Genomic DNA, 14,153 nt, shown 5'->3' on the forward strand with positions numbered 1-14,153 from the left:
CGCGTTTTCTTTTGCAGGGGCTCTCAATGACCTTTTATATATTCCACAGACACAGAGTCTGTCTAGTTGATTGTGTGGATTTAATTTGAAGCTTGTAAAGCTAGTGGGAGGGTTTTGGGTCTTCTTCCTTAGTCACACTGCCCCTGGGTTACAATTGTGGTTTTATTCCCACTTCTGGATATGGGTCATCCACTGGGGTTTGCTCCTGAGGCTGCCCTGAAGGACTTGGGTTTGCCCCTGTGAGGGCCAGGTGTGGAGGCAGTGCAGCTGCTTGAGTCACAGGGGTTCTTGCTTGGGGAGAGGCTATGGTGATAGCTACCACCACCCCCCCCCCCCACTCATGACTCAGCAGCATCAACCTGCTTCCATGGCTGCCGGCTTTCTTCCACAGGCACTTCCCACCACAATCTCCTTCCTCACATTCCCTCGATCTGTCTCTCCACAGTCAACAGCAGCCCTTGCCCGGGGATTGCTCCACAATCTCTCAACTCCAGCTTCCAGCCACTATGCCATCTAGGGTATGTATGGCTGCGGCAAGGACTGTCTGATTCTTATTCCATTTAGGCTGTTTCCCTCTGTTTCCTTCTATTAGATCAGCTGTTTCCCTCTCAGCCTTAAATGTTTCTCCTCTGACTCAGACAATTGCCCCAATGTGGGGATCGGACCCCTGATTCAGTTCCCCCACCCACTGAGGGCAGGTCCAGTCCTACTAACACTCCCGTTTTTTCCCCTAGTTCCTTTGTCCTACTGAGTTTTGCATGGGTCTACATATTCTTTTCTGCTGATCAGGTACTCCTGTCCACTCTCAGCTTGTGTTCTGCATGCAGTTCTGTGTCTGAAGGTGTATTCCTGATGTATCCATGGGGAGAGATGTATTCCATGTCCACCTACTCCTCCGCCATCTTGTTCCTCAAGCATTTTAAACTGATGGTCATCTTGTCAAGTGGAAGTGATGGTTGTTTCTCCTATGCACTTTATGTTCAATTTTGTACCAAAATTCACTGCTTCAAAACTGCCAGTTAGCCAAAAAAAACTTTCTGATTACATTTTCAGTCTCCTTCCATGCTTAATCTAAAAATCATTCAAGTGAAAGGGTTTTTAGGCAACAGCATATCCCTACTGATTACTTTCCCAAAATCATATTTTCAGGGTACAGGCGGGGAGTCTCAGAAAAACCTGTGTATAGGTTTTGCCTAAACTTTTGAAGGAAGAGGAAGACAGGATCATTACATAATTAATTCAGTCACATTCTACAAAGCCTGAGGTGCCAGAAAAATTGAAGTGACAACAATAAAACAAAAGAACAAGATGCAAGGCAGAAAGGGTTTTGAGTCAAATTTCTCTCTCAAAAAAATGTCACCAGTTATCAGTCTCTCCAAAGCAAAAATAAACAAATGGGACCTAATCAAACTTACAAGTTTTACACAACAAAGAAAACCATAAACAAGATGAAAAGACAAATTTGCAGACTGGGAGAAAATATTTACAAATGATGCAACCAACAAGGGCTTAAATTCCAAAATATACAAACAGGTCATAAAACTCAACAACGACAAAACAAACAACAAAAAAGGGTGGAGGATCTAAATAAACATTTTTCTAAAGAAGACATATTGTTGGCCACCAGGCACATGAAAAGATGCTCAATTCTACTAACTACTAGAGAAATGCAAATAAAAACTGCAGTGAGGTACTGCTTCACACTAAATGGCCATCACTAAAAAGTCTACAGACAACAAATGCTGGAGAGTGTGTGGAGAAAATGAAACCCTTTTACATTGTTGGTGGGTAAGTAAGCTGGTGCAACTACAATGGAAAACAGTATGAAGGTTCCTCAAAAAAACTAAAAATAGAACTGTGATATGATCCTGCAGTCCCACTCCTGGACATATATTCAGACAAAACTACAATTCAAAAAGATAGATGCACCGCAATGTTCATAGTAACACTATTCACAAAAACCAAGACATGGAAACAATCTAAATGTCCATCAGCAGATGAATGGACACAGAAGATGGGTAATATACACAATGGAATACTGCTGCTGCTGCTGCAGTCGCTTCAGTCGTGTCCGACCCTGTGCGATGCCATAGACGGCAGCCCACCAGGCTCCCCCGTCCCTGGGATTCTCCAGGCAAGAACACTGGAGTGGGTTACTCAGCCACAAAAAAGAATGAAATAATGCCATTTGCAGCAACATGGATGGATCTAGAGGTGACCAAACTAAGTGAAGTCAGAAAAATACCATGTGATATCACTTATATATGGAATCTAAAATATGACACAAATGAACTTATCTACCAAACAGAAGTAGACTCATAGACATAAAGAACAGACTTGTGGTTGTCAAGTGGGAGGTGAGTTGGGGAAGGAACTGATTGGGAGTTTGGGATTAGCAGATGTAAACTATAATATATAGATAGAATGGATAAACAACAAGGTCCTACTGTATTGGACAGGGAACTATATTCAATATTCTATTGATAAACCATAATAGGAAACAACTTTAAAAAGAATGTATATTTATCTATATGTATATATAGATATACATATCTATATATATACATATATGTAACAGAATCACTTTTCTGCACAGTAGAAATGAATACACTGTAAATCAACTATAATTCTATAAAAATTTCACCAGTTATGTTACTCTGGTGTGCAAAATTAGTGCTATGAGAAACAGTCCACAAAGTGTATTATCACCAGAACAATCACTTTCAGGATTTATTTTAAATATGTCTATAAGGAGTTGCTTTGCTTCTTATGTATAAGCATAGTTAGCTGTGATGCATAAATGAATTTTAATTACAATATTTTAATGTAACATAATTTAAATTATATTTACATAGATATTAAAAAAATAGAATATAACTTGTTTAAAATGTGAAACGTGAGGTTTATGGATCACAAAATGTTGAGCAGTATCTCTGTTAACAAATGCTAACTTAAATTTGTGAAACCACATATATTTCAGAATGTCAAAAGCAGAAGACATCAAACTTTACTAAAAAGTGTTAAAGAGTAAATGTATATATAAAGATAAAATGAATAGTCTGTACTAATGGACATCAACAAAATAAGCCTTAATTACACTATATATATATATATCCTAGATTAAATCTTCTTTCAATGAAGTTTTCTTTTGGCCTTACCTTTTTTGAGACAAGGAAATTTAAACAATTTAACCAGTCCAAAATCATCTCCAGACACCAACACTGAACTGTTGTAATTTGCATCCACTGAGTTGATGTCAGTGACATCAGTGTATTTTGGCCAAATTCCACTCACTTCTGGGCCTTTCACACATGTCCAGGAGGCCCAGGGAATCCCTTTGATTTCTTCTTTACTCGTTAAAGACTTCCCAGCTGAAAATAATCAATACACTTTAATATAATACATGTAAATAAAAATCATGTTCTAATTTACTTATTCATTTTTCTCAAAGAAATCTAAAACCTTTGTTTTAAAATGTTTATAAACTAAGGACACTATAAATTCTAATCTCTTCCCCCAACTGGTGATTTTTTTCCCCCAGCAGGGTTTAAAGAAAGCACATGCTCAAAACTCAAGATATGAGAAAGGAAATGATCATTGTACTAAATCTAACGTCTCAAACTACCAAAGAAAGGCAATGCCAAAGAATGCTCAAACTACTGCACAATTGCACTCATCTCACACGCTAGCAAAGTAATGATCAAAACTCTCCAAGCCAGGCTTCAACAGTACGTGAACTGTGAACTTTCAGATGTTCAAGCTAGATTTAGAAAAGGCAGAAAACCAGAGTTCAAATTGCCAACATCCGTTGGATCATAGAAAAAGCAAGAGAGTTACAGGAAAACACCTACTTCTGCTTTACTGACTATGCTAAAGCCTTTAATGGTGTGGATCACAACAAACTGTGGAAATTCTGAAAGAGATGGGAATACCAGATCACCTGGCCTGCCTCCTGATAAATCTGTATGCAGATCAAAAAGCAACAGTTATAACTGGACATGGAACAACAGACTGGTTCCAAATTGGGAAAGGAGTACATCAAGGCTGTATACTGTCAACCTGCTTATTTAACTTATATGCAGAGTACATCATGAGAAATGCTGGGCTAGAGGAAGCATGAGCTGAAATCAAGATTGCCAGGAAAAATATCAATAACCTCAGATATGCAGATGATACTATACTTATGGCAGAAAGCAAAGAACTAAAGAGCCTCTTGATGAAACTGAAAGAGGAAAGTGAAAAAGTTGGCTTAAAGCTCAACATTCAGAAAACTAAGATCATGGCATCTGGTCCTATCACTTCATGGCAAATAGATGGGGAAACAATGGAAACAGGGACAGACTTTATTTTGGGGGGCTCCAAAATCACTGCAGATGGTGACTGCAGCCATGAAATTAAGAGACACTTGCTCCTTGGAAGAAAAGCTATGACGAACCTAGACAGCATATTAAAAAACAGAGACAACACTTTGCCAACAAATGTCCATCTAGTCAAAGCTATGGTTTTTCCTGTAGTCATGTATGGATGTGAGAGTTGGACTATAAAGAAAACTGAGCACAGAAGAATTGATGCTTTTGAACTGTGGTGTTGGAGAAGACTCTTGAGAGTCCCTTGGACTGCAAGGAGATCCAACCAGTCCATCCTAAAGGAAATCAGTCCTGAATATTCATTGGAAGGACTGATGCTGATACTTCAATACTTTGGTCACCTGATGCAAAGAACCGACTCATTGGGAAAGACCCTGATGCTGGGAAGATTGAAGGCGGGATGAGAAGGGGATGACAGTGGATGAGATGGTTGGATGGCATCACGGACTCAATGGACATGAGTTTGAGTAAGCTCCAGGAGTTGGTGATGGACAGGGAAGCCTGGTGTGCTGTAGTCCATGGGGTCACAAAGAGTCAGACACAACTGAGCAACTGAACAGAACTGATGTTTACTTGACCTTAATTATTTGGATACAGATGATATTATGCTTTGTGTTATTAAAGAAATGACTATTATTATATATTATCACAGTTACCAACTTTTTTTCTGGTTTTTTAAAAAGTTTATTCTGAACTCCTACTTTTCATAATTCCAGGAGCCAGAGAAGTGATTTTTTAAAAAATCAACTTCAATTAATTAATGAAAAAAATGAATGGATTTTGCTGTTTAAAGTGCTACATGATAAAAATCTACCAAATTTTGATGAAATATAATTGGTTGGGGAAAACAGTCCTGACAGTTTTGCTTGCTATGTTCTTAAGTACAGGGCACAATACCCAGTTTCCACCAGCAGCTAGCAAGGGATGTCCTCTGAGAGCAGACAAAGGAGGAAGCCCACAGAAAAGGAATGCTGGGGAAAATGCTTAGTGATACACAATTCAAAAATTCTAAATCAAGACAATTAAGTGTATTAACTCACACTTTCCCCTCAACAGTAAAAAATATTTTCAAATAAACAACCTATGAGAATAAATGCTCTTGGACATTACTGGTGCATTGTCAGACTGGCAATTCTGGACTCTAGCATAGTACTATATCCATTTTAAAGACCATAAAATCAGAGCTGAATAGTTTGAATATATTCTTGATCCAGTGTCTCCGCTTAAAGAACACAGTCCAAGGAAGTAACATGGAAGAAAAAAATCCCACCTCTACAAAGATATTTGGAGTTTTACTGTGGGTATCAGCAAAGAAACTAGAAATAAGCCCAAACGCTCAACAGTAGGAGGATGAGAAAGAAAATTATCATATTATCACTGAGCATGGTGTTACTTGTTTATTGCAAATGACAAATGTGTGTTCCGTCTTCTTTCATATAGGAAAATATGTATGAAATACAGTCAAGAAAAGAAAGCAGACACAAAGAAATATGCACCCAGTAATGGGAAACTGATGAATTGGCAGGGCAGAGACTCTTAAAAATGTTGATGTTTTATTATGTTACACCTTGCATGCATGTGTGCTTCAGTCATGTCTGATTCTTTGCAACCCTCTGGATTGTAGCCCGCCAGGCTCCTCTGTTCATGGAATTCTCCAGGCAAGTACACTGGAGTGAGTTGCCAGGCTCTTCTCCAGGGGATCTTCCCAACCCATGTCTCTCACATTTCATGCATTGGCAGGTGGCTTCTTTACCACTAGTGCCAGCTGGGAAGTCCATGTTACATCTTATTTCATGGTAAAATTTATTTTTCAAAAATATTCATGATAGATTTATGATAAACATTAAATTTTTAATCTTACATGGCAAAAACTCATTATTCAAAAATTGAAGAGGTGACAAGAATACACAGAAGAACTGCACAAAAAAGATCTTCAGGACCCAGATAATCACGATGGTGTGATCACTCACCTAGAGCCAGACATCCTGGAATGTGAAGTCAAGTGGGCCTTAGGAAGTATCACTATGAACAAAACTAGTGGAGGTGATGGAATTCCAGTTGAGCTATTGCAAATCCTGAAAGATGATGCTGTGAAAGTGCTGCACTCAGTATCCCAGCAAATTTGGAAAACTCAGCAATGACCACAGGACTGGTATCAGTTTTCATTCCATTCCCAAAGAAAGGCAATGTCAAAGAACGCTCAAACTACCACACAATTGCACTCATCTCACATGCTAGTAAAGTCATGCTCAAAATTCCCCAAGCCAGGCTTCAGCAATACGTGAACCGTGAACTTCCAGATGTTCAAGCAGGTTTTAGAAAAGGCAGAGGAACCAGAGATCAAATTGCCAACATCCGCTGGATCATGGAGAAAGCAAGAGAGTTCCAGAAAAACATCTATTTCTGCTTCATTGACTATGCCAAAGCCTTTGACTGTGTGAATCACAATAAACTGTGGAACATTCTGAAAGAGATGGGAATCCCAGACCACCTGACCTGCCTCTTGAGAAACCTCTATGCAGGTCAGGAAGCAACAGTCAGAACTGGACATGGAACAACAGATTGGTTCCAAATAGGAAAAGGAGTATAGCAAGGCTGTATATTGTCACCCTGCTTATTTAACTTATATGCAGAGTACATCATGAGGAAGGAAGCACAAACTGGAATCAAGATTGCCGGAAGAAATACCAATAACCTCGGATATGCAGATGACACCACCCTTATGGCAGAAAGTGAAGAAGAACTAAAGAGCCTCTTGATGAAAGTGAAAGAAGAGAGTGAAAAAGTTGGCTTAAAGCTCAAGATTCACAGAACTAAGATCATGGCATCTGGTCCCATCACTTCATGGCAAATAGATGGGGAAACTGGCTGACTTTATTTTTCTGGGCTCCAAATCACTGCAGATAGTGATTGCAGCCATGAAGTTAAAAGACACTTACTCCCTGGAAGGAAAGTTATGACCAACCTAGACAGCATATTAAAAAGTAGGGACATTACTTTGTCAACAAAGGTCCATCTAGTCAAGGCTATGGTTTTTCCAGTGGTCATGTATGGATGTGAGAGTTGGACTATAAAGAAAGCTGAGCAGTGAAGAATTGATGGTTTTGAACTGTGGTGTTGGAGAAGACTCTGAGAGTCCCTTGGACTGCAAGGAGATCCAACCAGTCCATTCTAAAGGAGATCAGTCCTGGGTGTTCATTGGAGGGACTGATGTTGAAGCTGAAACTCCAATATTTTGGCCACCTGATGCGAAGAGCTGACTCAATTGAAAAGACCCTGAGGCTGGGAAAGATTGAGGGCAGAAGGAGAAGGGGACGACAGAGGATGAGATGGTTGGATGGCATCACCGACTCAATGGACATGGGCTTGGGTGGACTCTGGGAGTTTGTGATGGACAGGGAGGCCTGACGTTATGCGGTTCATGGTGTCGCAAAGAGTCAGACATGACTGAGCAACTGAACTGAACTGATAATAGATAAATTTGTCTTTTATTTATGACATTTTAGTATTATAAACTAAGTGTTACTAAATGCTGCTGCTGCTGCTAAGTTGCTTCAGTCATGTCCGACTCTGTGCGACCCTATAGACGGCAGTCCACCAGGCTCCCCTCTCCCTGGGATTCTCCAGGCAAGAACACTGGAGTGGACTGCCATTTCCTTCTCCAATGCATGAAAGTGAAAAGTGAAAATTAAGTCAGTCAATCGTGTCTGACTCTTAGCGACCCCATGGACTGCAGCCTACCAGGCTCCTCCGTCTATTGGATTTTCCAGGCAATAGTACTGGAGTGGGTTGCCATTGCCTTCTCCAGTTACTAAATGAGTATTATGTAAATAAGATGAATATCTTATAGAAGTTATAGTGGGGGTTACAAATAAAATGTGTGTTTTTTTAATCCCAATTAGCACATTTCACCAAGTAATCACATAATAAAGGCTTCCAATTATGAAGGACACAAAGAGAGACTAAAGTAATCACAGTAGTTTAGGATTGTGTTGCTCAAATTTTCAGGTTTTTTTTTAATATTCCTAGTAATTTTTCTTTTTCCTTATCTTTAGGCATTCTTTATATATTCTAGGTATACAGTTGACTCTTGAACAACTCAGGGGAGTCAAAAATCCATGTAGAACTCAGACCATCTGCATTCATGGTTCCACATCTGCACTGACCATCTGCATTCATGGTTCCACATCTATGGATTCAACCAACCTCTTCAGTTCAGTTCAGTCGCTCAGTCGTGTCCGACTCTCCGCGACCCCATGAATCACAGCATGCCAGGCCTCCCTGTCCATCACCAACTCCCAGAGCTCACTCAAACCCATGTCCACAGAGTTGGTGATGCCATCCAGCCATCTCATTCTCGGTCGTCCCCTTCTTCTCCCGCCCCCAACCTTTCCCAGCATCAGAGTCTTTTCCAGTGAGTCGACTCGTCGCATGAGGTGGCCAAAGTATTGCAGTTTCAGCTTCAGCATCAGTCCCTCCAATGAACACCCAGGATCGATCTCCCTTAGAATGGACTGGTTGGATCTCCTTGCGGTACAAGGGACTCTCAAGAGTCTTCTCCAACACCACAGTTCAAAAGCATCAATTCTTCGGCGATCAGCTTTCTTCACAGTCCAACTCTCACATCCATACATGACCATGGGAAAAACCATAGCCTTGACTAGATGGACCTTGGTTGGCAAAGTAATGTCTCTGCTTTTTAATATATTATCAAGGTTGGTCATAACTTTCCTTCCAAGGAGTAAGCGTCTTTTAATTTCATGGCTGCAATCAGCATCCGCAGTGATTTTGGAGCCCAAAAAAATAAAGTCTGACACTGTTTCTACTGTTTTTCCATCTATTTCCCATGAAGTGATGGGGCCAGATGCCATGATCTTTGTTTTCTGAATGTTGAGCTTCAAGCCAACCTTTTCACTCTCCTCTTTCACTTTCATCAAGAGGCTTTTGAGTTCCTCTTCACTTTCTGCCATAAGGGCAGTGTCATCTGCATATCTGAGATTATTGATATTTCTCCCAGAAATCTTGATTCCAGCTTGTGCTTCCTCCAGCCCAGCGTTCCTCATGATGTACTCTGCATATAAGTTAAATAAGCAAGGTGACAATATACAGCCTTGACGCACTCCTTTTCCTATTTGGAACCAGTCTGTTGTTCCATGTACAGTTCTGACTGTTGCTTCCTGACCTGCATACAGGTTTCTCAAGAGGCAGGTCAGGTGGTCTGGGATTCCCATCTCTTTCAGAATGTTCCACAGTTTATTGTGATCCACACAGTCAAAGGCTTTGGCATAGTCAATGAAACAGAAATAGATGCTCTTCTGGAACTCTCTTGCTTTCTCCATGATTCAGCGGATGTTGGCAATTTGATCTCTGGTGCCTCTGCCTTTTCTAAAACCTGCTTGAACATCTGGGAGTTCACGGTTCACATATTGCTGAAGCCTGGCTTGGAGAATTTTGAGCATGACTTTACTAGCGTGTGAGATGAGTGCAACTGTGCGGTAGTTTGAGCATTCTTTGGCATTCCCTTTCTTTGGGATTGGAATGAAGACTGACCTTTTCCAGTCCTGTGGCCACTGCTGAGTTTTCCAAATTTGCTGGCATATTGAGTGCAGCACTTTCACAGCATCATCTTTCAAGATTTGAAATAGCTCAACTGGAATTTCATCACCTCCACTAGCTTTGTTCCTAGTGATGCTTTCTAAGGCCCACTTGACTTCACATTCCAAGATGTCTGGCTCTAGGTCAGTGATCACGTTATTGTGACTATCTTGGTCGTGAAGATCTTTTTTGTATAGTTCTTCTGTGTATTCTTGCCACCTCTTTTTAATATCTTCTGCTTCTGTTAGGTCCATACCATTTCTGTCCTTTATCGAGCCCATCTTTGCATGAAATGTTCCCTTGGAATCTCTAATTTTCTTGAAGAGATCTCTTGTTTTTCCCATTCTGTTGTTTTCCTCTATTTCTTTGCACTGATCACTGAGGAAGGCTTTCTTATCTCTCCTTGCTATTCTTTGGAACTCTGCATTCAGATGCTTATATCTTTCCTTTTCTCCTTTGCTTTTCGCTTCTCTTCTTTTTACAACTATTTGTAAGACCTCCTCAGACAGCCATTTTGCTTTTTTGCATTTCTTTTCCATGGGGATGGTCTTGGTCCCTGTCTCCTGTACAATGTCACAAACCTCCGTCCAGAGTTCATCAGGCACTCTATCTATCAGATCTAGTCCCTTAAATGTATTCCTCACTTCCACTGTATAATCATAAGGGATTTGATTTAGGTCATATCTGAATGGTCGAGTGGTTTTCCCTACTTTCTTCAATTTAAGTCTGAATTTGGCAATAAGGAGTTCATGATCTGAGCCACAGTCAGCTCCTGGTCTTGTTAACCTCTTACTATGTAGTATTCTAGTATTTACTAAAAAAAATCTACAGAAGTAGACCCATGCAGTTCAAACCTGTGTTATTCAAAGGTCAACTGAATAGCCTTTGTCCATTATAATAATTCCAAGTCTTTATGCTCAACCTATACACTGTCTTTTCATTTTATTCATGGTCTCTTTTGTTGTGGAATAATTTTTAAACGTGCTTCAATTTATGAATATTTTCTTTGAGAGTTTGTGATCTGAGGGTCTTATTTGCCCTCAGGTGATCTGAGGGTGATCTGAGGGTCTTACTTGCCCTCAGGTCCTAAGCATATCCTCATACATTTTCTGCCATGGTTCAGAGCTATGTTTTGCACAAACATTTAATGCCCTTGTGACTTACATGGCATTTTGTAGAACAGCCGTTCTCCAGCACCATCATTAGTTTGCAAGTATTTACTATCCAAAGACCAGTCAATGTGTGTGATGAAACTGAGAGACTTGTTGCATTCTCCAATTTTCTTATACCTCTGGGCAACAGCGTAGACGTCTACCGGGCCATCATTGGATCCCACTGCTAGATAAGAACCATCTGGAGAAAATTTCATTTCATGAATGACTTCTTTTCGGTCTTTGATATGAACCACTTCTGTCATATCTCTGAAAGAATAAAAAAGCAAACTGATAAATGGTAAACCTAGGGATAGGAACCTCAAGTCATGCTTTAAAATTTGTGTGTCACTGAAAATTTGGAAATTAGCCATCTTATCATACATCACTAAGCAAAGAAAGAAAAGGTTTCTCATCCATTTGGTAATGAGTTATGTGTAGCTGGTAATGAGAATTTAGTGTAATAAACCATGTCAATAGCATTTTTAAAACTATATAGAATTTGTTATGTGAGATACAATTTCTAATTTATAGCTCGTTTCCCTTTCTATAATCACAAAATGTGTAATCCCAAAGAATAACCAAGGTTATTTGAAGGAAATACAAGAGTGGGTCATAATTTTTGTATAGTAGAAATAATTTCAGATGTTAATAAATAGGAAATGTTCCATTTTATTAGTGATTATAGATGGAAAAAAATCTTTTACTCCAGCTCACCTCTAAAAATCTGGCGCTATTAGAGGCGGCTTTCCTTTTTCTTCCTCTTTCTCATCTCATTAAAAGCCCATAATCTCTTACCGAAAACCCTTAGGACCAGACGAGCTTGGGAGTTGATCACTCACTGCATTTTGGAAAGGTTCACATATATTATGTAATAGCCTCGTAGGAGCTAGGGCAGCGACCCCTTTTGAACACATTAATATTCTTGCAGCAAATCACATGACACATGATTATTCCTACTAAAAGATTAATAGATATGTGTGTAACTGAATCACCTTGCTGTGCACCTGAAACACTGTAAGACAACTATACTTCAATAAAATATATAAATTGAGAAAAAAATTACATTGAAAAAAAAGAAGACTAACAGACTGTAAACAATTTCATATCAGCTCACTGGGTCAGGCTGTGCCGCCAAATAAGTTACCAAAGAACTTCAGATTTTCAGTGTTTGGATCTGGCAATTACAGATAGCGGACTGCGAATCCACCTATTCACAACAGCAAACGCATTTTTTCCTAAAGTCCTGCCAAACATTCTGACCTGGAGAATTAATTTTAACAGAATCTAATCCATTATATTATCTCTAACATTATCTGCATATCTCTAATGTCATTTTCAATACTGGTAGTACGTGCCTGACTCGGAGAACAATGAAAGATCCGTCCTTCATGCCCAGGGCCAACTGAGATCCATCAGGGCTGAAAGCAACGCTGCGAACTGCTTCCTCCATGTTACAGCGGGCAATCAAGGCATGGTCAGCCAGGCTCCACAGCCTAAGTACAGTTCAAAGTCAAAACAAAACACTTTCTCATTCATAGTCATCAGCCAGTCCAAGGCCAAAGGCCTGTTCATCAGGTGATAGTAACAAAAAGGATGCAGTAACATCACACCTGTGTCCTTCCTCTCGGCATGTCTGGGAAGCTGCAAAGGTGTTTGGTCTATCTTTGGGTGATTTTCTCCATTTGAAATATCCAGCAAGAAATAAAACAAGATATTTTTAAAGATTTTGAAATTCAAAAATAAGGAAATTTTACATACAACTTCATACAAAATTATACTTTTCTCTTTGGAGATTAAAAATTGTTCCTGATCTATACCAATGGGTGTTAATAACACAGGATAAGAGGTACTACTAGATGCTGTTATTATTAGTTGTTTTTTAAATACGGGTTCTCTTCTAGAAACTGTGTTATGTAAATATAGACTAAAATGCATATTATGCTTCTTGGTCTCCTGAGCAAGAAAAAGTATCTGAAATGGAGAAAAAGGTACTCCTGCCTAGGAGGATTCCAAGTTGGCTGTATACAGTTATATGCCGAAACTCTTCAAAAATCCCTGGCGCCCCTCTACTGACAGGGCCCCTCTTGGTCAGGGGAGGGGGAATACTTCACTGGTCCCCTGGCAGATGAGGGGGCTACTGCTGGAGAAACAGAGATCACTTGTAAGGGCAGCTCTTATAACACCTAATCCAAGCACTTCAGACTGAGAGACCATGAACTAAATATCTGAGGATTTGAATAAGAGTTTCTATATGACTCGAAATTGTGGTATGTGACCTCTTTCTGTTACCACTTTAAAGACAGTCTTCTCTTACTATGCAATGTGGCGGGGGCAGGGGTGGCTGAGAATCTAAGCTCTTGCGACAAAGAGTCAAGAGTAAGTCAAATGTGGTGTAGTTTTTCTAAGTGCATTCTGCCATCAGGAGGGACGGGGCACCTGTCTTGTCATGTAGGGCTGCCCAGTGGAGTCTGCCTATCCCCGAGGCAGCCTGTGCTATTCAGCTTAAAACTCGGGGTATGCTTTCAATACCTTTTCCATTATTCATAGTTTCATGCTGCTTTTAGCCATGTACTATTTTAAGCAATGTAAGCTTTGCTCTACTAGCATGAAGAAACCACCACTCCTCAGTAAACTGCACTATCCTTTTAAAGTCACTAAGCTAACCTTTCTCAAAGAATCATGACTTGCTAAATTTCAATACTCAGAGTGTCAAATTCCATTTAATATCTTAGCCAAATTAATGGTTAAAGGGAGTAATACAAATTCTGGCAGTAAGGGCTCTTTGCAATTCTAAGATTCAACATAGTTGTTAAAATACAAAAGCTAAAAACTTTCTTCAAATTCTTTAGATCTGGATGGGTATGAATTGAGTTTCTTGGATGTTTGAATAACTTGGTGGCATTGGTTTGGCTCAGAGTAACAGAAGGGAAAGGAAGAGAGCAGGAGGCAGTAGGTAAAGAGAAGAAAAAAGCCAAATAAACATTTATAGCACATGTATAGATAGCTGTAATTGTTTTCACTGATTTTTAGATTGATG

At 39.7% G+C, this 14,153-nt stretch overlaps 1 protein-coding gene across 2 annotated transcripts in view; it reads right to left on the reverse strand.

Annotated features, from left to right (window-relative positions):
* EML6 (EMAP like 6) overlaps positions 1 to 14,153 on the reverse strand; it is a 287,760-nt gene that overhangs the window by 126,786 nt on the left and 146,821 nt on the right. Inside the window, exons 9-11 of one of the 2 annotated variants that reach the window (XM_088841461.1) lie at positions 12,472 to 12,609; positions 11,127 to 11,383; positions 3,159 to 3,371 (exon numbers count right to left, since the gene is read on the reverse strand). In XM_088841461.1, coding sequence (XP_088697587.1) covers positions 3,159 to 3,371; positions 11,127 to 11,383; positions 12,472 to 12,609 — 608 coding nt within the window. Of the gene's footprint in view, positions 1 to 3,158; positions 3,372 to 11,126; positions 11,396 to 12,471; positions 12,610 to 14,153 lie in introns of those variants that run through there. The other variant, XM_088841460.1, reaches the window with a different exon arrangement.

This window comes from Moschus berezovskii, chromosome 11, assembly GCF_049115385.1.
Source record: "Moschus berezovskii isolate FMDL1 chromosome 11, NW_MosBer_1.0, whole genome shotgun sequence".
NCBI classification, from domain to species: domain Eukaryota; kingdom Metazoa; phylum Chordata; class Mammalia; order Artiodactyla; family Moschidae; genus Moschus; species Moschus berezovskii.